The sequence below is a fragment of the Sebastes umbrosus genome, chromosome 2, assembly GCF_015220745.1.
Source record: "Sebastes umbrosus isolate fSebUmb1 chromosome 2, fSebUmb1.pri, whole genome shotgun sequence".
NCBI classification, from domain to species: domain Eukaryota; kingdom Metazoa; phylum Chordata; class Actinopteri; order Perciformes; family Sebastidae; genus Sebastes; species Sebastes umbrosus.
Genome location: NC_051270.1, coordinates 5,867,428 through 5,889,119, shown reverse-complemented (window position 1 = coordinate 5,889,119; position 21,692 = coordinate 5,867,428). Strand labels below are relative to the sequence as shown.

General features: G+C 40.8%; 1 protein-coding gene across 1 annotated transcript in view; it reads left to right on the top strand.

Annotated features, from left to right (window-relative positions):
• The window catches only part of si:ch211-186j3.6 (neural-cadherin), a 338,768-nt gene that overhangs the window by 195,452 nt on the left and 121,624 nt on the right, over positions 1–21,692 (top strand). The window contains exons 23-25 of the mRNA XM_037746583.1: positions 647–740; positions 6,581–6,765; positions 12,658–12,887. Coding sequence (XP_037602511.1) covers positions 647–740; positions 6,581–6,765; positions 12,658–12,887 — 509 coding nt within the window. The remainder of the gene's footprint in view (positions 1–646; positions 741–6,580; positions 6,766–12,657; positions 12,888–21,692) is intronic.

Genomic DNA, 21,692 nt, shown 5'->3' with positions numbered 1-21,692 from the left:
TATTCTTACACCTGGAAAAAATAGCATAGCATCAGTTTTTGCCATTGAAAGCAAATAGTTTGTTTCTGTGGCGTCTAACTTTTTCTTCCTCGTTTTTGGCAACGACTAAAATTCAACAAGTCAGGGTCTTCCCTTAAATTAACAAGGGTACCCTCAGAATAATTCCCACAATGTTCAGAGTGAGGAGTTGGATGAGAGTGAAGGCAACGACCGTTCTTTCTACATGATTATAATCATTGTGCACTCAAACAGCAATTTCTGTAATGTATTTCCTTCTGCTGGAAGGTAACTGTGATTGAAGCCTGACACATGTACATTCAGGCCTTTCACTTCTTACATATGTATGTCTTCTTCATTGTGGATGCTGTGTGTTTGTGTTTGGAATATACCGTATGTATTGGAATAATTTCTAAGGATCTTGGTATTGATGGTATTATTGGCATATCACACAGAGAACACATTTAAATGCATGTACATATAAATAGAGACGCTGAAAAGCAGCACCTATTCTTACCCTGAAAGCGTTGCTGAATAAATGGAAGGCCACTGCAGAGTGATATCTTTGCTCTCAAAATGTATATGAACAGAGTTAAAGGTCATTAAAAACAGTAAACTGATAAACTGTTGTTGTGTTTTCTGTTCTCAGGTCGCATGCCAACTACGGTTCTTGGAAAGGTCTACTCTCCTGACCCTGATGACTGGGACAACAAGACCTACGTCTTTGAAGGACATGTGCCAAGGTAAATAATGTGAACCATTCATGCTGGATTCCTCACATGTTAGACCTATCACACAGGAAAAGGAAAGGTGCATTGTGCAAGATTTGTAAATGAAAATGCAACAATGTTATCAGCCTGAAACACAGACTTATGCAAAGGGCAATCCGCGCACATATGGGTAAACTAAAATCGCCATAATTGTCCAAATTCATTTTTATTCATCAGTATTTTCTAACAACAGTGTCATGAACAATTTTTAAGTGAGTGCCAATGATGGTTGGCCATCTGCTCTTTCAAAGAGATGTTGAATATCGCTGATTAAAGTCTATTAGGTTTGTCAGTAAAGCAGTTTTGTCAATGAAGCACTATATATCATCTGTATGTGCATCGGTACCATAGACTGTATATAAAGACGGACGATATGGCAGCTCCCCAAAAGTGAAGCCAAAATATCTCAATTGCCCCCTGGTGGCTGGCTGCAGTATAGACAATGATACGTGAGAACATGATAGACAGCTGCTCTGAGTGAAGGAGTCGCAGCCGGAGGCTCGGGGATTGTACGAGAGAGGAGATGTAACTTATTCTTTCCATAACAGTTACGAGTCTGTGTGATAGAACATGTGTCAATTTTATCATAAATGTAGTTATAGAGATATTATGGTTAGCTGTTGTGTCCTTCTAGGCAAAGTGGCTCATGCTAGCAAGCTGTGCTGATATTTTGGCATCATTTTTGTATCGTGGGAGTAAGTGGAGAGGCATCGTCTATCTATATGTATACAGTCTATGGTCGGTATACGTACGTAACAAATGTTTATTAGGATGAAATAATGAAGTGATGACATTTTGGACAGACATGGGTGTAAACTGCTTCTTGACTGGTTGGCGGAGGCATACAATAAGGAGGCGGTAATTCAAGTTTTTACAATATTATATTTTTGATCATTTTCCAGATAGATTTCCTCAGCACAGTAGGTGGTTATGAAAATAGGAAGCAGATAGTGATAGAAGTCAATGAAGAATTCTGGTGTTTTATTTTTGTTTTGGCTAAGCCATCATTACCATCTCAGATATGTGGGTTGTGTCGGCAAAATATTTTGATGGCCAGAAATAATTGTTGCTTCATGATAGATGATGGACCTGTACTATTTGGGATGATCTACACTTTGTCAAGAAAACCTAATGGGAATCACTGTGTTACAGTTAATGCCCTGAGACACGTTGCATTTCCCAGCTAATCTTGCAGCGCACTGCGTCTACATCATAAGTCTTGTTGTTGTGATTGATTCAGACATTTAAATAATGCAAAGCAACAACACCCCTGAGTGAAATATCTCTCAGGAAGAGACCAGATGTTTTTTTTTTTTTTTGCGCTGCGATCAATTCTGGAGACTCATGTACTAAAAAAGTCTCTCAAACTTTGCAGAAGTCAGACTGCTGCGTTTTACTGCTATTCATGGATTTTCAAGAAAATTACTAATTTAACCGAAACCACTTTTTGTTTTTGCTGGTGGTGAAATTGGATGTTGCAAACACACCAGCCAGTCTTAGACCGTGTTTGGGCGAAGGTAAATTCTAACATTATCATGATGTGTTTAAATGCAATCCTGTAAAATGTAGATTTTGGTGAGAAACTTGAATAAATCCAGTTGTGTGAAGGAAATGATTTCACAACAATATAACATAGATAATAGAGAAGGAATTTTGACCTGTTTAACTTCCTAAGAAAAACCAGGATGCAAACGGTAATGAAGGAGAGTTGAAGTTCATGAGATTTATTGTTTTACTTTTGTTGGTATTGGTATCGACTGCTAAATTTCTGGTATCGTGACATCCCTAGTCATCGGTATGGAATAGTGATGTGCTTGGCGGGCAGGTTCGGGTAAGCTTATTAGAACATAGCAACACAACAGCGTTCCGTAAGTTATTAATAACTTACAAAAAACAATGTGTGCAATAGCCCACCTTCCACCTTCTCTTCAGTGGCACTCAGTCCTTATTGTCTCTAATCTTGTCTCAGTCCTCAGTCTTCCTGACAATTGCGCTAATATAATGCATATAGTTGGCGGTTTGCGGGTTACGGTGGTTAATTAACACGTAGTTTTGGTGCTGGGCGGTGTGGATTGGCTCTTTTAATGGGTCGGGTGGGTACGGGTATTAAAATACCCTGATCCGTGCATCACAGTGTGCAAGTTCTGATGTAAATTACATTAGGTGTGTTGTTATATAGATACCTGTTTAATCTGAAAAGACGTGGTGCAGTTGAGAAAATGTGAGTTATTTAATAGTCAATGTTGTATTGTGAACATACACAATTTAATTTCCTTTTTTTATGCAATGAGGTCAGCAATCAACTACCAAGCTGCGTCCGTGATGCATTGATTAAGCTTCAGCTTCCTCATTAAATCAGCCTGATGATTCTGTAGTGCCAATTATTTTCCATCCTTTTACCATCTTTTTCCTCCGATACCCCGCCGTCCTGTCCAATTTTCCTCAGGTAGACTCATAATATTTCCTTTTTTTCCCTTCTTTGCTGATTCGTCTGGTTCCGTGCTTTATGATGTTGGGGCTCTGGCCTGTTTCTGAAAATGCCCTCCTCTAGATGTCCCCCTGCCAAAATGAGCACATACATTTTTCACTTTCACACACCAAGACTCCCATGCAGTGACACTCCATCACCCCACGACAACTTAGTCTTCATCTTCCAAACTGAGCTGAACTCAAAACATTTCTCCCTTCTCTCTCTCAAAGTCAGAGTTCAGCCCGTATAGGGGGCTTTCATGACAGCCCTCATCTCTTGGTGTTTCAGACCTAAGTCGAGTTCAGAACACATTGTGTTGTCGCTGTTGTACTGGCTTTTCACAAAACGGAGCCAACCATAGGTCTTTCTGGTCTACTTTGTATTTTTTTTTTTTCATTTCTGTGCACCAAATCAACCACAGTTATTGTTGTTCACAGTAAGTGTGGGCTTGCTAATCCATTTTTGGTGTTTTTCGATCAAGAAGCTGTGTTGTAGTTGTATATGCTGTGTTGTTTAGTTACACAAACAGCACAGAAAGAAGATTAGTATTTTGATGTTGCACATCAATGCATTTTGCAGAATGGTTTTACTACAAGTGTCCTACTTTGACTGGAAAAGAAGTGGCCAATATCGTAAGTAGTTGACATAAATGGCAATACAATCAGGCTTCAGCAAATTGGGAAGTACCAAGTGGGAGAGAATTGGTAGTTTTAGTAGAGATGTAAAATTGTCTTTCAGTGAAAACCTGAAATTAAGTGCTAGACCTCAGACGTAATCTACCCACCACAGCATATGCTGTAAAATGACTTAATGTGGCCCTTATCTCTAAGTGGTTTATTATTTGATTTGCCAAGGTTCTGCCTTGGATCTCCTCCATAATCAAACGTGAATGAGCTCATTTGCTGTACAAGGGGAGCATGGAGACAAGGACCAAGTGAAATTGCTTCCTTGCATGTCTTTGTGCCTATTAGTCAGTCTCATTTTTCCCCGTGCCTTCCTCTCCCTAATGCATCGTCTCTGCTCACTTTCTGTTATTGTCCCTGGGGACATTTGGTTTACAACAGAAAACACTAAAACACAGAATAAAACCCTGCATAGAACACATGCCTGAGGGGGGGGGAAGAGTATTTGTATAGGTCTGTCTACATCTTGGACAGTTTGAACGGGTCCGAGAAGTGAAGCTAATGCAGAGGAGCCTTAAGCTTGCATTCTTTCAAAAAGCCAGCTGATTTATTACCTCAGTAAACATTGTAAACATGAGTTTATGGTCTCACTCGCTAGTTTAAAGTCTTCTTCAATACAGGATGATGTTCATTTAGTAAATTATGGTCCCATCTGTCAAATAGACCATAAAGCAGGGGGTGCTTTAGGGAGTGGCTACCTTGTTATTGACAGGTCGCTACCACGGGCGTTGTCCGGTCTGGGAGTTGTCCTTGTTTTCCCCTTTCACAGTGTGTTTTCAGTTCATTGAAGTTAACTGTTACCTTTTTGGTCGCCTAAAAATGTCTTGTTCAGCGTTTAGCAACCCTGTAGATAGACAAGAACACTGATGTTGGGAAATTCTGAAAAAGCCCAGATTACCTTCATTGACAGCTAAAGATGTCCCAAAACATCCACTAGTAGACAACAGTGAGTGGTCTGAGCGTTGCTGTTGTTCCAACAACTCCAACAGAGTGATATGTCTTTTCTCTAGCGGGTGGCATCAATTTCAGGAGTCTGAATCTCAAACTTTCAATCTTATATCATATCAATAATTTAAAGGGACAGTGTAACCGTGTGTAGCATTTAGGGGTATCTATTGGCATAAATGGAATATAATATTAATATTGGATCAAGTAACTTGTGAAAGATAAGGTTTGTCAAATATAGAAGGCTATCACTTCACATATATAAGCAACATATAAGTATTGGATAGGACTCAATATTGGCAACTACTAGGGCTTAGTCACCTAATTGGTTGTTATGGTCTTGGTCGACTAAGATTTATTTAGTTGATTAGTTGATTTGTATGCTTTTTACATGCTGAATGATTAATTTCTACGAAACTTATGAGCACATCTCTGGTAAAAATAATATTTAAAGTGGTGCTTTAGTGTGATTCTTTGTGGAGAAACTCAATTTTACAGATCTATGAACACAGGCAGAGCCCTGGAGCAGGGTTATGAGTTTTACCACTCACCCTAGCAGATACTAGAAATGTGCACATTGCACAAGGATGAGCCCAATGCTATGAGCCTCCTAAAATGGGTCCATGTCCATAATCATTTTTCAACTTTAAATAGTTAGAGGGTTGCATTCCCTGCTCTGACACCGACACTGGACACCCACAGCAGAGCCTAGGGATAATATGAGTCGCTACCTTGAGAGGAGCGAGCCATAACGTATTGTATAATGATGGGTCCGGTTGACTCTGACCCTAGAGACCATACGCACGCTGAATTTATTTCCACTTAGCCAGTTATCATGCCGACCTATGATGAGCAAATAACGGAAATTACTGGCCTCTGCGGACTCATTGACACGTCTGTAATAGCCTAATGACTAGTACCACGCCAGCGGTCAGTCCTATAGATTCAGTAGCTTGACCCTCTCAGGCTCTAAGCCATTAGAAAATAACTCAGGCTGGGCCATGCAGCAGTCGCACTGTCCGCCTGTGGCCAAATTGGATGTTGCAAACACACCAGCCAGTCTTGGACCGTGGTCACATAGTGATCCAGCCCTTTGGGGGTCTGCAGTAGCCAGGAGATCGGCGCATGAGGCGTCAGCCTGAATGACCTCAATATCCCAGAATGCTTCAGCTTTGCTTGTAATTGGTAAATACCTCTTAAAATAACTGTTGCGTGGAATTAGGGCTGGGCAATATATTGATATTATATCGATATTGTTATATGAAACTAGATATTGTCTTAGATTTTTGATTCGTAATATGGCAGACATGTTTTATTTCTTTATTTTATTTTTATTTTTTTTTCAAAGTGATGTAATTTTCTGAACTTCCCAGACTGTTCTAGCTGATCTATTATTTGCCTTTACCCACTTAGCAGCCGTACACATGCCGCATCTAAAAACACATGGAAAATGCCAGCCGTGTCACTTTCATCATTTTATCCGATGTGCTTGGGAGGTTGCGTTCCTGTGGTTGGCTGTCTGAACACGTAAAAGGCAAATTTTCACGTGTTGATGCGTGAATCAACACGTGAAATTTGTGAGAGGTTAAACTCATTCATCCCTGCACAGGTTTCGGCTTGTGTGAATAGGAACAAATGCATTCAAATGGTGTACTCCAAATGTACAATCTTTCTAAACTGTTGTGGGTGTCTGCGTGTTTGTTCTTCCTCCTCAGTTACTTTATCCTGAACAAGCGAACAGGCTTCCTGATCATCAAGGAGAACGCCCCACCCGACGTCTATCAGTTCCAGGTCCGTGTGTCCGATGAGGTCTGGCCGGATGCTGTCTCTAGTGTCACCGTGCACGTGAGGGAGCTGCGAGACGAGGCCATCTACAACTCAGCGTCTCTCCGCCTGGCAGGTAAGATTGAACCCCCCCAGAGACACACAAACACACACGCACCCCTGTCTCTGGTCGATAGTGGTCTGTGGTGTCACATATGAATGTCCTCCTTGACCTTTGACCCCTTCCCAGTTGATGCTGTGTATGGTTTTGGTCTGCTGATGTTGTTTGTGGTGTTCATTCAGTCCTTTGTACAGGGTCCCCCCACAGCGGATGAGTGATACGTTATACACCAGTTTGTAGATGAAATTGTGTTATCGTGTGACCATTATCAAGTTCCATTCTTAGAGTTTTCTCATTGGCTGTTGCTCTCTCAAAATTAAAAAGGCGGGAACAGTCTTTTCTGCAAATTAACCCATCCAGCGCGTCACATCCGGCTCATGAAACGGCTCACTTCAGCAGTGGCATAGCCTATTTCTCGCTTAAAATTTTTTCAGAAGTAGATTTTGGTGAATTTTTTAGACGGAATAACAGAAAGTTTGTGAGCAGGCCGCCATGTTGTTTCCTGTTTGAAACGGCAAGCGGAAAACCAGGAACCAATCAGGTGCATTCCACGATAAGATACGTCACAGCTTGATCTGCCAGTTGAGTGGAGCAGCGCGTCCCCTAGTGTCCTCGCCGGACCTGGTGGACATATACTGCTAAATTTAACATTATAGACATAACCACTGACTATCTGTGTAACAATTTAGCTATAAATATACAGACTGACCGTACACGGTCCAGACATATACTCGTTTTCAGTCTTCTTGACATTCATGCCAAAGTGCTTGACCGCTTTGTGCTATTACAGCAACAGATGGGACCCATAGCAATGCCAATTTGCGATTAGCTGATTGAAGTCGAAACCTGTGCTCAACTTAGTACTGCTGACATGGGAGCGCTGGGGAATGTGGCCATTATTTGCGCACTTGTCTCCAGTCATAGAAAATTCATGAGCGCTGATTACTGTTTGCTTTAGTTGTTCGCAGTGTTTCACAGGACTGTCACACTCTCAGTTAAAGATGTTTCCTTAGCAAAAGATTACACCCATTATTAATCCCTCTGCCCTGACTCATGGGATTTCAGTTGTCGTTGGCGCGCGCACAGGAAAAGCCTGTTTCCATTACTTATGCTGGCGAAATAATTAGTAGAGAGGTTCTGCTCAGCCAGCACATTCTCCTCACCATGTTGAGCAGCATCCATCATTACCTGATGTACAGCACATCGGCTGTCTGCTCAGAATTAAATTCGCTTTAGAGAAATGGGACATGGCTGAAGGATTTTTATGATTTCAGAGATATTGAAATAGAAGCAGAGGGGGAGGCCAGAGCGTGCACTCTGAAGATGGGAGGAGAGGAGAGGAGAGAGAGAGAGAGAAGGAAAGGATGGAAGGGAGAGTCGAGCCTCATATAAGTAGATAAAAGGATTTGCCTCTCATTCTGAAAACGGGGCTGAGGTAAATTAATGTGCGCCAAACCCGGAGACGGTACGGTGGAGAACAGCTGGCACCCACATTTTAATATTCCTGTAAAGGGAATTGAATCCGTTCTCAAATTGTAGACGAGCAAATGTGTGTTTAAGATGAATAATGAGAATCAAAATGAAAGAAACTGCTCTTTGTTTTTTTGCGAATTAAACCATTTTTCATCCATTTCATTTAGAATGATAAGGTCAGGTTTGTCAACAACTCCCCCTGTTGGGTGGTCACTTCATTGAGGAATGTTTAAATGGCAACACTGTCATCAAAGCGCTGTTAGCTGCAGAGCGTATTGATTTTAATATGCCCCGGTTGTAACAGAGGGACTTAAATTGAGAGCCAGAGAGCACTGGTGTCACCACTGGTATCAAATTCACTTTTAACCTGCAGTTCAGCTCTGAACAAACTCACCGACAAAATATAAGTTTTGAGGTTTCAAAGCAAAAATGCAATATCAAGGATTAATGACTTTCAGATCATCCTGAGGTGTAGGCAAGCTACCAAAACAGTGGTGTGTGTGTGTGCGTGCGGAGGATATGTAACAGAAGCCATTTCCAGGATTTTATTTTTTCATGTGGAGTAAACAGTCCCATTGATTCTCTGTCTCGGGGATTATGAAAATATTCTACTTATAGCATTACTTACACCCTCCTTGACATTCTAAATCCCATTTCAAGAACAAATGTGAAATGCAATGAGGACGCACAAAGAACGCACTAGTTAAGTCTGCCTTGCTGAGATTAAGGCTTCCTCCCTCTCTCCCTCTCCCTCCCTCTCTCTTTCAATATTGATGGAAAGGTAAAAAAAAAAAAAAAAAATGTGGTAAACAAAAAGTCCTTGAAACGTCCACATACTAGCTTAGAGAGTGAAATGCATAGTGCTCAGGGGGAAAGCACATAATGAATGCATACGCTCCATACAGCAGGCTGATGTGGTCTGTGTTACATGATGAAGGGACTTCAACAGAAGGTCTCTCTTTTCACATCACATTGTGCGATCAATACACAGAAAAATTGGGAAAATATCTTGCAGGGATTATATGTACCTGAAACTTCCTTCACCTCCCTTACTGATCTGACACTATAATCATCACTCATATCACTCCCTGTTACTGTCCTTGTTGACGTCAGTTTATGAGCCTGCTGTGTTCCATTAAAAGAGCAGTGCAATGAAAGATGCAAGAAATGCCACGAAACCTCATTGTCTTGTTTTTTCTGTGGATGAGGGGAAGATGTTAGGATCTTGTACTGCTGCACCACCATGTCAATTTGTGCCATTTTCAGATTTGAATTATGGCTGTGACAGTGATTATTTTCATTACCAATCAAAGGGGCAATGCACCGACTTTATTAGCGCTGTCAATCGATAAAAAAATAAATAATCGTGATTAATCGCATGATTATTCAAAGTTAATCGTGATTAATGGTAAATTAATTTTTAGATTTGTCAAGTATTTAATACTCTTATCAACATTGGAGTCGACAAATATGCTGCTTTATGCAAATGTATGTTTATATTTATTATTGAAAATCAATGAACAACACAAAACAATGACAAATATTGTCCAGAAACCCTCACAGGTACTGCATTTAGCATTAAAAAAGTATGCTCAAATCATAACATGGCAAACTGCAGCCCAACAGGCAACAACAGCTGTCAGTGTGTCAGTGTCCTGACTTGACTGCGACTTGCCCCAAACTGCATGTGATTATCATAAAGTGGGCATGTCTGTAAAGGGGAGACTCGTGGGTACCCATAGAACCCATTAACATTCACATATCTTGAGGTCAGAGGTCAAGGGACCCCCGTTTTTTTACAATATGTCCCCTTCAAAACCATGGCATCGCAGGTGAGACATCTGTCGGTTCTCCACAAGCAGCACATGAGAAAACAAAATAAATCATTAATCATAGTGCTTTAAATGATCTACTGGTTACCTCTCAAGTAAAATTGTGTAAAGTAAAACAATTTCATGGGAAGGCACAGCAGTTTTCTTTCAGCCAAGAGACAATATTGTAACACCTGCTTATCGTTTGTGGAAGCTCCTTTTAAAAATGTTTCAAGGTAGTTTTCAAGACTTCAAAAGTCCTCAAACTAAAAAGAAAAAAATCCTCAATTGACTTGTTCACCTTTTAAAAACGGCTCCACTGTGTTTCAGTCGGGCTAAGACTTCTGTCAGGAAGAATCACAACACACTGTACAAAGACCATAATAGTGTTTGTCCTTTCTCACTGCTTTGTTTCAGTCTTTCTCACAACAGCATACAGCTACATGAGTAGGATATTAATCCCTTTTTTGCACCTATTTGTGTGAAACCACAAGCCTACGGGCGGGAGTGCGCCTGTGCACCGCCGCCTCGACTCCAATGAAGCCTCTGGCAAGGAGAAAGCAGTAGTGAGTTGTGAGGTTGGATCAAAGCCAGGTGCAAAGGCTGCCACTCTGTGTTAGGAGTTACTACCCTCTCCCCCCCAGCCCCCATCCCTCCTGACTGTCTCTCTGTCTGCCTGTGTCCTTGTTTCTCCCGCCGGACTGACTGATGGGAGCTGACATTAGCCTCGATCCCTCACGCTGTATCCGCTGAGCCCATTCTGAGCCCCCTGTCTTGTCTCTTAATGCCTAGGCTCTGTCTCCCTCTACGCACTCACAAACCTAATCACCCAGCCCAACCCTTTTTATATATACGTGTGTCTGTGTGTATTCTTCTACTTCTGTCTCTGTGAGAACCAGTTTGAGTCTCAGGATGTTGATTATGAAGACATTTTTGTGACGTAGGACAGTTTTCTGGTAGTCCTTTGAATCAGTCTTTAAGTTAAAGGAAAGGCTCACATTTTTTTTTCAAGTCTGTCTTAAAACAACGCCCACATGCCCACATGTATAATGAATTCAATTTTGGGGACAGTACTTGCTCCCCCTGTCCATGCTGGCCTAGAAGAAATGCCTTCCTAGTGTGATTTTAAAGGTCCCATATTGTAGAAAGTGAGATTTCCATGTCTTTTTATTTGATTATAAAGCACGTCTAGGTGCTGCATAAATACTGTGAAAGTATCAAAACTAGGGCTGTCAAAGGTAACGCAAATTTGTTTTAACGCAACTAATTTCTTTAACACAATCAATCTTTCGGAGGTTGTAGCGGGCTCAGTTTTATAGCTAGAGTAAAGAACCGGGCCATACTAGCTTGAAGGAGGATAAATAACGCTCAAATCTTAAACAAAATTTTGGCTTGGGCATTTTCAAAGGGGTCCCTTGACCTGAAAATGGTTGCTATGGGTACCCACCAGTCTCTCCTTTACATGCATGCCAACTTTATGATAATCACATGCAGTTTGGGGCAAGTCATAGTCAAGTCAGCACACTGACACACTGACAGCTGTTGTTGCCTTTTTGGCTTGAGTTTGGCTTGAGTTTGTCATGTTATGATTTGAGCATATTTGTTTATGCTACATGCAGTACCTGTGAGGGTTTCTGGTCAATATTTGTATTGTTTTGTGTTGTTAATTTATTTCTAATGATAAATATGTACATACATTTGCATAAAGCAGCATATGTGCCCACTCCCATGTTGATAACAGTATGATATTCTTGACAAATCTCCCTTTAAGGTACATTTTGAACAGATAAAAAATGCGTGATTAATATGCGATTAATCACGATTAACTATGGACAATCATGTGATTAATCGCGATTACATATTTTAATCGATTGACAGCTCTATTGTAAACTGCTCATATTTTGTGTGGAACATTGGATCCAAACATGGACCCAGACCAGAGGCCCGAGTCTCTGGAAGGGTTCTTGTAATATAAGCCAGGCTTGTTCCTGATGGTCTTTAACCTGATCTCAGCCATGACACATCAGACATAGTCTTAATCTTGACAAATGCCAATGGTCAGTAGATTATGCTTAAAGTTGATCTTTTTTTTTATCATCTGTTCTTATGGACATAACTGTCAAATCTGGTCCTTAAACATTCAACTGTGACGTGCTAAACCACACGAGCTGGACTGTTTTGGGGAAATAAAACGAGAGCAAGATTCCTTTCTTCCTCAAGAGCCTGCTGTGTGGTATGATTAGAAATTTAACCACACATTGTCAAGAGTGTAATTACCTTTAACTGGCACAGTATTGAAAATCTAAAAACCAATCACTACCCTCACCTGCAAGCACACACACACACACACACACACACACACAGGAAAACAGGCATGCAGTACCGACACAAAATTACCTACCAAACAAAAGATTTTGTCAGATAAAGTGAGCCATGTTCAATAATTTATCATCACAGCTCCGCTCTCCAGTGTTCTGGACTATTTTTTTTTTTAGTTTAGCACTTGGGACCAGTTTGAAAATAATTGGATTTATCCTTGAGCAGGAGTGGAAATAATGAGGCCACTTCTATACAGTCTACGATTCCAATCGTGTGTGCGTGTGTGTGTGTGTGTGTTCCTCAGACATCACAGCAAAGGAGTTCATTGAACTGAGAGGAAAGCAGCGGAGCCGCTACGAGCTGCTGCTGGACTTCCTGTCTGAGATGCTCTCCGTTCCACCTGATGATGTCAACATCTTTAGCCTAATGGACGTGAAGGAGCAAATGCTGGATGTTCGCTTTGCAGTGCATGGCGGCCCCTCCTTCCTCCAGCCCGAGAAAATCCACGGTTATCTGGCCGCCCACAAGCAGAAGGTAGGTCATCGTTTGCGTTCTTCAGCCTTTTATCCGTATCGATACGTAAAGGTAGACACAATCGATTCCTTACAATCTGGTTGTTTAGTTTGGCTGGTGGCTGCGCTCCAATTCCAGGACTTGATTGATTGGCAACGCAACCTCTTGAATGACACGCACATAATCTACATAGCGAAATCTAACCAGATGCACACCAGTGAGCAAGTGCACTACAAAGGCAGTGGGATAAGTCAAGCCACAGAGAAAATCCCATATGGGACACTTGTTGGTTGGAGGCAGCCGTTTTGCCTCTGGCTATGTTTTTGCTGAAGCCTGCGTTAAATTCCAACAAATCAAATATGTCAGTCAAAATGTGGGATATTGTCTCTGTTTGCTAGACGCAGGACTGACACACAACATAGTACACAACCGCATCAGTAATAAAACTGTTAAGATGCAGCAGTGTGTCAAATATATTGGACCCTGCACAAGAAGCTCATTTTAGAACGACACATTTCTGACATCCGTAAGTGCTGTCATCCATAAACTCAAAGCAGTTTCTGTTGTTTCCCACTTTGGTTTATTTCTCAGGAAAGGCATCCTTGAACTGACTTGATATGTGTGAATATGCTTGTGTGCGGGGGTTGGGCGATATTGAAATTCCCCTACGGATAATATTGCTTTAAGAAATACGACATACGATATTATCGTCCAAAAACAGGGCAAGCTGAGATAGGGCTGCACGATTTTGTCCGAAATGATAATCATTATTATTTTTTATCAATGTTGAGATCACGATTATTTTTCACGATTATTTATAGATAGGGACAAAATATTTATTTTGCAATTTTACATTTGAATAAACAGAGCGCTGATGGAAGTGATTCCATATCGTGCTTCATTCCAACCATCAAAACCTCTAAATGTTTCGCTTTTACTTTGCTACTGTCATCTATAGTGGGTTATTTGCATAAAAACACACTGCCTGCCACAGTGAAAAATGGTAATTTCAGACCCTGGGTGAAGCATTGAGAAAGCTAGAGAAAAAGATACAGAGAGAAAGTGAGGCTGGATATAGAACTTAATTCATAACAGGTGTTGCATAATTGAATATCGTTCTGTTATCGTGGACACGTGTGGACCATTACCTTGGCCAACCAATATCGTGTTGAACGATAATCTCGTCACATCGCCCAATATTAAGGTGTGCATATATGTCTCCCAGGTGGATAACCAAAGTGTCTATTCATCTAATTTAACATTATCAGGTGGACCCGTCTAACCTGCTTTCACAACAGTGTTTGCTTGTAACGGTGGGCATCGCAGCAGCTATGTTCTGGGTTCACACCTGGGTTTCTCCTTTGATCTCTTTTGCCTGAAAACAACTCTCCGTTGCAGCCCTAACAGACTAATGGACATAAAACAAAAACAACAACAGAATGTATTTTTCATGATACTGATGCTCATTTGTCCTGAAAACTTTCTCTATTTATTTTCCACGACACGACCGGAAAACAAGATGCCACAGCCGAGTGAGCATCAAAACTGTCTGCGAAATGGACGGATTTCATCCACGTCATGTCTCATTAAAGAGCAAGTGATGTACATAGTGAAAGACCTCCAAACTCATCAGCTTCATTTATTTCCAATAACCGTTCTGTAAAGGACGCTTTTATATTTTGATTGGCATTTTTTGTAAGTGCAGTGTTGTGAGCCTGGTGCCTCTTTCCTTGGTAAGGATGATATCAGTGGAAGCAGAGCAGCTTCAGTGACGTCTCTCTTGTCCACTGCGTTGGAAAGCCAAGTTGTGCAAACTTCGATAGAAGGTTATACTCAAAGGTGGAGTGAAAAGTTGTCAGAACTAGGAGTGTAACAGTAAACAGAAGTCTCTGTTTGGTGTGAGTTTGGTACAGCGAGGGAAAAGAAACCCCACATTCTTAAGGACATGTTTCTTTTCATTTATTTTGAACAGACAGTTGTGCCAAAGACAGACACAATCCTCTTGCCTTGGACTGAGGTAGCAATTTGTCTACTGGCAACTTTGGTGAACTATTTTCATTATAGAAATAAGGACATTTCAAACATTTCTATATTACAGTGTACGAACTCTGAACAAACACTTTCCCAAAAGGCATTGCTTATTAGGGGTGTATCAGTACATCAATCGATATATCAAAATATTGATTCAATGATCAAAGATCCAATATCCTCAATGCAAAGGGAAAATATTGATACATATCGTCATCTTTAAGATACATCTTTATTTTTAAATTTCTACTATACATGTATTATTTTTTATTAAAAAAGAAGATTGGAAAAAAAAAGATGTTTTTCATGTATATGTCTGGAAGAGCTCAGTTAAAAAATTGTCAAATCATATTTTAGTTGCTTTATGAGAGTTGATCATCTCGTATCAATTGAAGGCCCCTAAATTGAATCAAATAAAAGTTGTATTTGTCGACTTTGATTCCGCGTTACGTGCATCAATACTGTGTATCCTGGGTGCACCGGACCGTGACCCCCGTACCATGACGAATACACAAACCCTTAGAGGCCTAGTCAGAAGTCATCATCCACATCATAGTATATTTATTGAAACTGTTGGTGGGGGAAGCACATGCATCATTTATATTATCACTGAATATAAACACAGTACAGAGTGCAGCAAAACCACAAACCCATCAACCAACACAAACCTGTGGCGATGGAATTGTAATTTTTCAGACTAATGTAACCTTTTACATGGAGGACATTTTCACTGCGAGCCAGGTATTGTGCGTGCTGGCTCGCAGTCAATGCTTTTTGGGACACTTGAATAAAACCGAGCCATTGTTAATGTTATTACTAACACCTGCACCTATTGTCTGCTGTGAGAAAAGGCCTGTTTCAATTTGAATTGTGATTGTTTTCTTTATTTTTGAATTACACTCCAAGCCTGCATTAGGGGTTTCAATATTATCCTAGAAAGCATAATGGCAAACGTAACCATTTTGGGTTATTTTTCAAACAAGTCAGCCAGAGAAAAGTCAACTTGAAATAGTGCCAGTAAGTCCTGTCTGACTTTGTAAAACTAGCTTAATGATATCTAACGGACGCCCCCTAAATGACTCTGTTGACAGCTCTACATTGTAGCAGCTCGAGCTAACATTAGCGTCACAAACTGACAGGAAGAGCTGCTTCACAGCCCCAAATCCTGGGAAGATTCAAAGCTTTTATGGTAATACCCTTAAATAAAATGCTTAAACTGGGAGATTCTGACTATACTGTTTCAGTTGCAAGTCATTTACATTAGTCAACTAAAGCCTAACTGAGAATGACGTGATGCCCTCAGCACTCTGTTAGTCAGTTTTGAGAAGAAAAGAAATCACATTCTACTCTAGCGTCGGCATACTTTGGACGTTGGCAGAAATAAACATGGGAAGAATGAAGGGAACAGAGTAAGTGCACCACTTGAAACCTTAAGCAGATCCAAAAGCAGGTGCAAAATGCCCACTCCGATATTTGTTAAAAGTGCCAACACTGAGTCTGAATGCTCCCCTCTGGGTATGAAAGCATTGTGACAACAGCTCTCTTAACCAGCGAGCAGCTGCTTACTCTCCACCAGATTTTGGTAGAGCCATTCTCACCTGTCTAATTCAACCACTCTTATGTACGACAGGTGTGAAATCATCTAGCACCGCACTTGTAGTATTTTTTTAAGAGGAAAAGTAGCAGCACAATGATCTTAAACATACAGACAAGGAAACCAAGATGCTTTCAGGACCAAAGGGTTGTCTGTTCTTGACTTTCTTGACATTGGTTCAATGATCTTTCACTTCATCAAGAGAAGACAATAATAAGCCCCCGAAACAAGCAAGAAGTTTATGCTGATATCTTTCTGTCGTAATTGTCAAAGACTTCAGTAAACTTCACTTATTTACTGTCTGTCTGCAAATATTAAGTATGATAACTTTGTGTAACTTCATGTTAACTTGCCCAATTATTTCCTGTCCCTTCAAATTGTGTATAAACAAGGTTACATTTCCTAAACAGTTCATCTGATGTGAGTGTGAATGTAAAAACAACTCTCCAATTAAAGCTGAGAGTTGCCACTTTTTATTTCAAAACCAAACAACAGAAAATGTGTCACCTTACCACTGCTGTATGACTTTATCTGTATCTTTTGTCACTTTTATATTTTATGGTCCAATTCAACCCGGAGAAAGATTAAATATGTCAGTGTCCTCATCTATCATAGAGTTGATCACAAAGAAGATCTGCATGAAATTGTGTGGAATTAAGCAATACGAAGGATAGTATCACTGAACTGATTAGCATATACTGTATGGCTGTCAGCTCATTTTGTTGTCGTGGTTATGTTACTTTATAGTACTTACATTTGTACTGTATAATGCACTCAATACCTATTATCCAGGCTTTTTTCCATATATGGTGTCAAATTCTCAATGCTTCCACACGTAACGTCTTAGATTGTGTCTTGAGTAACTGTTCGGCATGGCTTTCTAGCTTCCTTCCTCAATAAAAATCAATGGGATTTTTCCATTGGGTTTTGGATTACTGCAGAAAATAAACTCTGTGGCAAACAAACGTTTATGATACGCACACATTTTGTTCAGTTCACACTTCAGTTCACTTCTCACTTTTATGATTTTTGTAGTATGAATGCAATTGGCAGAGGTTAAAAGCTAACGTTAGGCTATAAACAAACTTGAGACTCACATGAACCTGAGTATACACAACGAGGCTGGGAAAGCGGACGAGTCGGCGTGATGGCGTTTAGTAGTCTCATTTAGCCTTTTTTAAGACACATAAAAGCATCAAACTTCATAAGTGGGATATTTACTGAAGTATTTTATATCATAGAATAAAACGTTCTGTTTTCATTTCTTGAACATTAAAACTTAGAAACATGTTCTAGTAGTAACCCCAAATGAACCTGGAAATGAGCATGATATGTCTCCTTTAAGAACAAGACACTCCCTGCCGTGGTTACACACTGAATTTTGAGTTCAGAATTTTGTTTTTCTTTCTGAAGAACAGTGATTACTTGAATCAAAGCAAACTAGCTATATATTAACTTTGTAATGGAAAATGACCATGATAACTAAAAAGAAAGAACAAAAACATTCTCTGTATTTAAACAGTTTGTTTAATTTGAATACATTGGAGTGATACAAAAATACCCAAATGTACTATTTCAGATTAGATCACGCAGATGTCCATCCTGAAATTAAGAAAGTCTTGTCTTCTTCTGAGACACTCGTACAAAGGTTTTGAAAAAAGAAAGACTACAGAGAGAGAGAGAGAGAAAGAGAGAGAGAGAAGCCCACTTAGCAGTGGGCTTCTCTCTCTCTCTGTTTTCTAAAAATCATAAGCCTTAAATGGTTTCAAATGGAAGTCTTCCTTAATTGATGGCTGATTCATGTGCCAAATAGTTTTCCCAAAAGACCTACTCATGTTGCCAAAGACACAGCTTGTGTATTTTGTCTGAACGGGCCACCTGTGGAGAACATTTTCCGATTTCTTTTTAGTGTTAGTCATGCACACTGGTCTCCACAGATCATTCTCCACCGACAAACCATTTCTGTTATTTAGGACATGGGGAAATGAGACCTGATTTAGGCCATTGTCTTGGACAGTTTTTTTTCTGGGCCAACCTAGGGGGAAAATTATTTCTACTTTATTCATCGTCCATGAGTGTGGAACATCCTTTTAAATCCAACCCAATTTGACTCTTAACAGAAATACACAGTGTGGATTATGCCTGTAATACTTTGGTTGTTGCAGTCACATGGAGGAGAAAAAAAAAAAAAAAAAACACCCAACAGAACTGTGCTCTGTGAAATGAGAAAGGTGTGTAAGATGTCACAGATGCTCCTATATTTAGCCGTAAAGTGTCTTAATAGATTACATTCCAGGCGCTAGAGAGGGCAGGCTAAGCAAAATTTCAAACGTGGAAAAGCATATCATCATAGGGTTAGTAAAAAAAACAAACGTTTCACTTCATCACACTGACGCTCCCTGGCCGCTGGCTTCAGTCAGACCTCATTTCACGTCTCAAAAGTCTGAATGGGAGTAGGAGGCCTGTGTGTGTGTGTGTGAGAGAGAGAGAGAGAGAGAGAGAGAGAGAGAGAGTGAACCATAGTAAGTTGAATTGTACGCATTTCACCAGCAGGGAGAGAAAGAGCGAGAGCTGACCTGAAGTCCTCAGAGGGAGTGAGCCAGGCTGTATTTGCATGTGTGTGTGTGTGTGTGTGTGTGTGTGTGTGTGTGTGTGTGTGTGTGTTAGGGGGGGGAGAACCTGCAGATCTAGAGTCCAGTCACGGACACGGTGGTCATTTCAGGTCAATCACAGCACTCAACCCTTTTTGCCTCTCTCTTAGCTTCTTACCTGGTCACCCTCTCTTTGTTTCACGTGGCTATTGTCGAGTAAGAAAAGAGGTGAAAAATTAGAGATGTGGAGAAAAGCGTGCGAGTATATGATGGAAGCTTTTAGGATGAGAAAGGCACGGCCGCGGCAGAGAGGGAGAAGCAGAGAGGGAGCGAGGGAGAGGGAGAGAGAGATGTGTTAGCGTAGAGGTAGCTCAGGCTTTCAGGTGTGATTTGTGAGGAGGGCGCCGAGTGTTTCATCTGAATTCAGCCAGGTTCTCCGGAGAAGACGTTGATCAGAATGAGATGTGAAGCGTGGCGATGGAGAGGATGAACGAGAGCTGGAGAGAAAGGGGGGACTGGTGAATGAGAAATAAAGAGGAAGGGGAAGGAGGAGGGGTGGAATGAAAGAGGAGGGGAAGGGGGGGCGCAGAAGCCAACGCTTTTTATTAATGCTCTCAATTCTCCAGTAATGCCTCAGAAGAAAAACTTTATTCCTTACGTTTCTCTATTTCTCCCCGCTCTACCTCTAATAATGGAAGTTATCCCTCAGTGTTTTCAATCCAGCACGCCCCACTTGACTTTTAATGATACTACATTGGTTTTCCACTTTTTTTTAAAAGTCATCGGTATGGCTCTCAGATACCAAGGTTCATCTTGTCATTATATTAATGTGGCCCCCGTGGGCAGTGGAGAGGATTGTGGAAGCCTCTCAGTGGACTGATACAATAGTCTAAGGAACAATACCTCCCTCTGGTCCTTTGTTGCTTGCTATACACACCGTCCCGCCTTTTGAAGGATCCAACGTATGCCTCTCTGTACATTTCCTCAACATATGGGGGACTATATACAAAAGATGGGGCATGCTGATTCATTTTCAGCCATGTAGGCTTTGAGGATTAACTAACTCCAGTGTGGGTTAAAGTATTTTCTACAGAAACACATTCAGATGGACTATTGAGCAGCGAGATATATATTTCAAAATATAATGACAGAATGACACAATGAAAAAGAAAAAAGAATGAAAGAAAAAACTAATGTGTTTGTCTTCTGTCAATAATTTAAAATGTCTTATTGGCATGCCAAACCCACAATAAATGAATCATGAAGCATGAGTAAAGCCCTCTTTTGGGTGTGATTGAACAGGATGGAACCAGTGTAGTCATTTCTCTGTATATACATCAGACGGGCAATACATCATCCAGAATAGGCTTGTATGATCACGCCCCCTTTTGGGGGAAAACAATCCCATATCCCTCGTAGACGGCACCAGAATGAGTTGAAACATATTTCCAAATGTCTACATTGAAACTGGTAATAGTAATAACGCTATGCCGAAGAGTTGCTGTGTAGTTATGGTTAATAAATCCAAAAACGCTGAACTCCGATTTGTTCCCCTGCCATGTCCTGAAAAAGATATATTTAAGGGGCTTTATGGCTCCAAGCTATAGACCAGACCAGTATTGCATCACCGTTGAGGCTGCGCTCCCTTCTGGGGTTAAGAAACTCGCTGTCACAGGACAGGAAGTGACGAAAAGCTGTTGTGTAGCAGGTTAACCGAGGCCTTCACATTGAGATTTGAGTCTCATACGATACGTTAATATTCACTGTCAGTGTGCTAAATGGCTAAATGATGCTGGTGACAGTGAATAGCACAGTTAGCTATTGTTAGCTTGAGTGGGAGGCTGCTGCAGTAATACAGTCATACATTAACGTTATAGCAACTGTCGTCTCCAACTAAATCCTAAGTCCACAGATCAAACAGTTGGCTGTTAACAGGCTGGTTATTTACAGACGACACTTAGCATGACATGATTCAATCAAATATGTAGAGATGTCTGGATAAGCAATATCCGGCCACTGTGTTGGACGGGGGAAGACTGAAGGCACATGGCGGCGATCAACTTTAATTTATTAAAGTATTGTCAACGCTCAGGTTCAGGCAAGGTCGCAAAATAATTATAGACTTGTGTATAAAACAAACTTGGTATAACAACAGATGAATGCATACAGACTTGTCAAAATTATAAACATACGTCAAATGTCATTGAAGTATATGAGATCTTCGGTTTTCTATCCCTCAAAAGGGGACCCTGCCTTGACTTTATGCAAAGCACCATATGTGCCGGTCTGATGTATATGATTAGGTGTGTTGCTGGATATCAAAAATCAAAAGTTATTTTCAGGCGGATATGTCAGCTGTCCACCTACTGCTTTTTAATCACCCGACACTCAGCATGACGCCGACTCCACCGCAAACCCCCCTTATACCAAGATGTCTGTACCCCCTTCTCCTGTCCCCTCCCTACCTCCTCCTCCTCCTCCTCCTCCTCCTCCTTCTCCTTCTCCTTCTCCTCCTCTTCCTCCTCCTCCTCCTCCTCCTCTTCCTCCTCACACTGCAGACATTTCTACACTGCATGAGTGTGTCTCATTGGTTTTTAATGTCAACGATTTGAA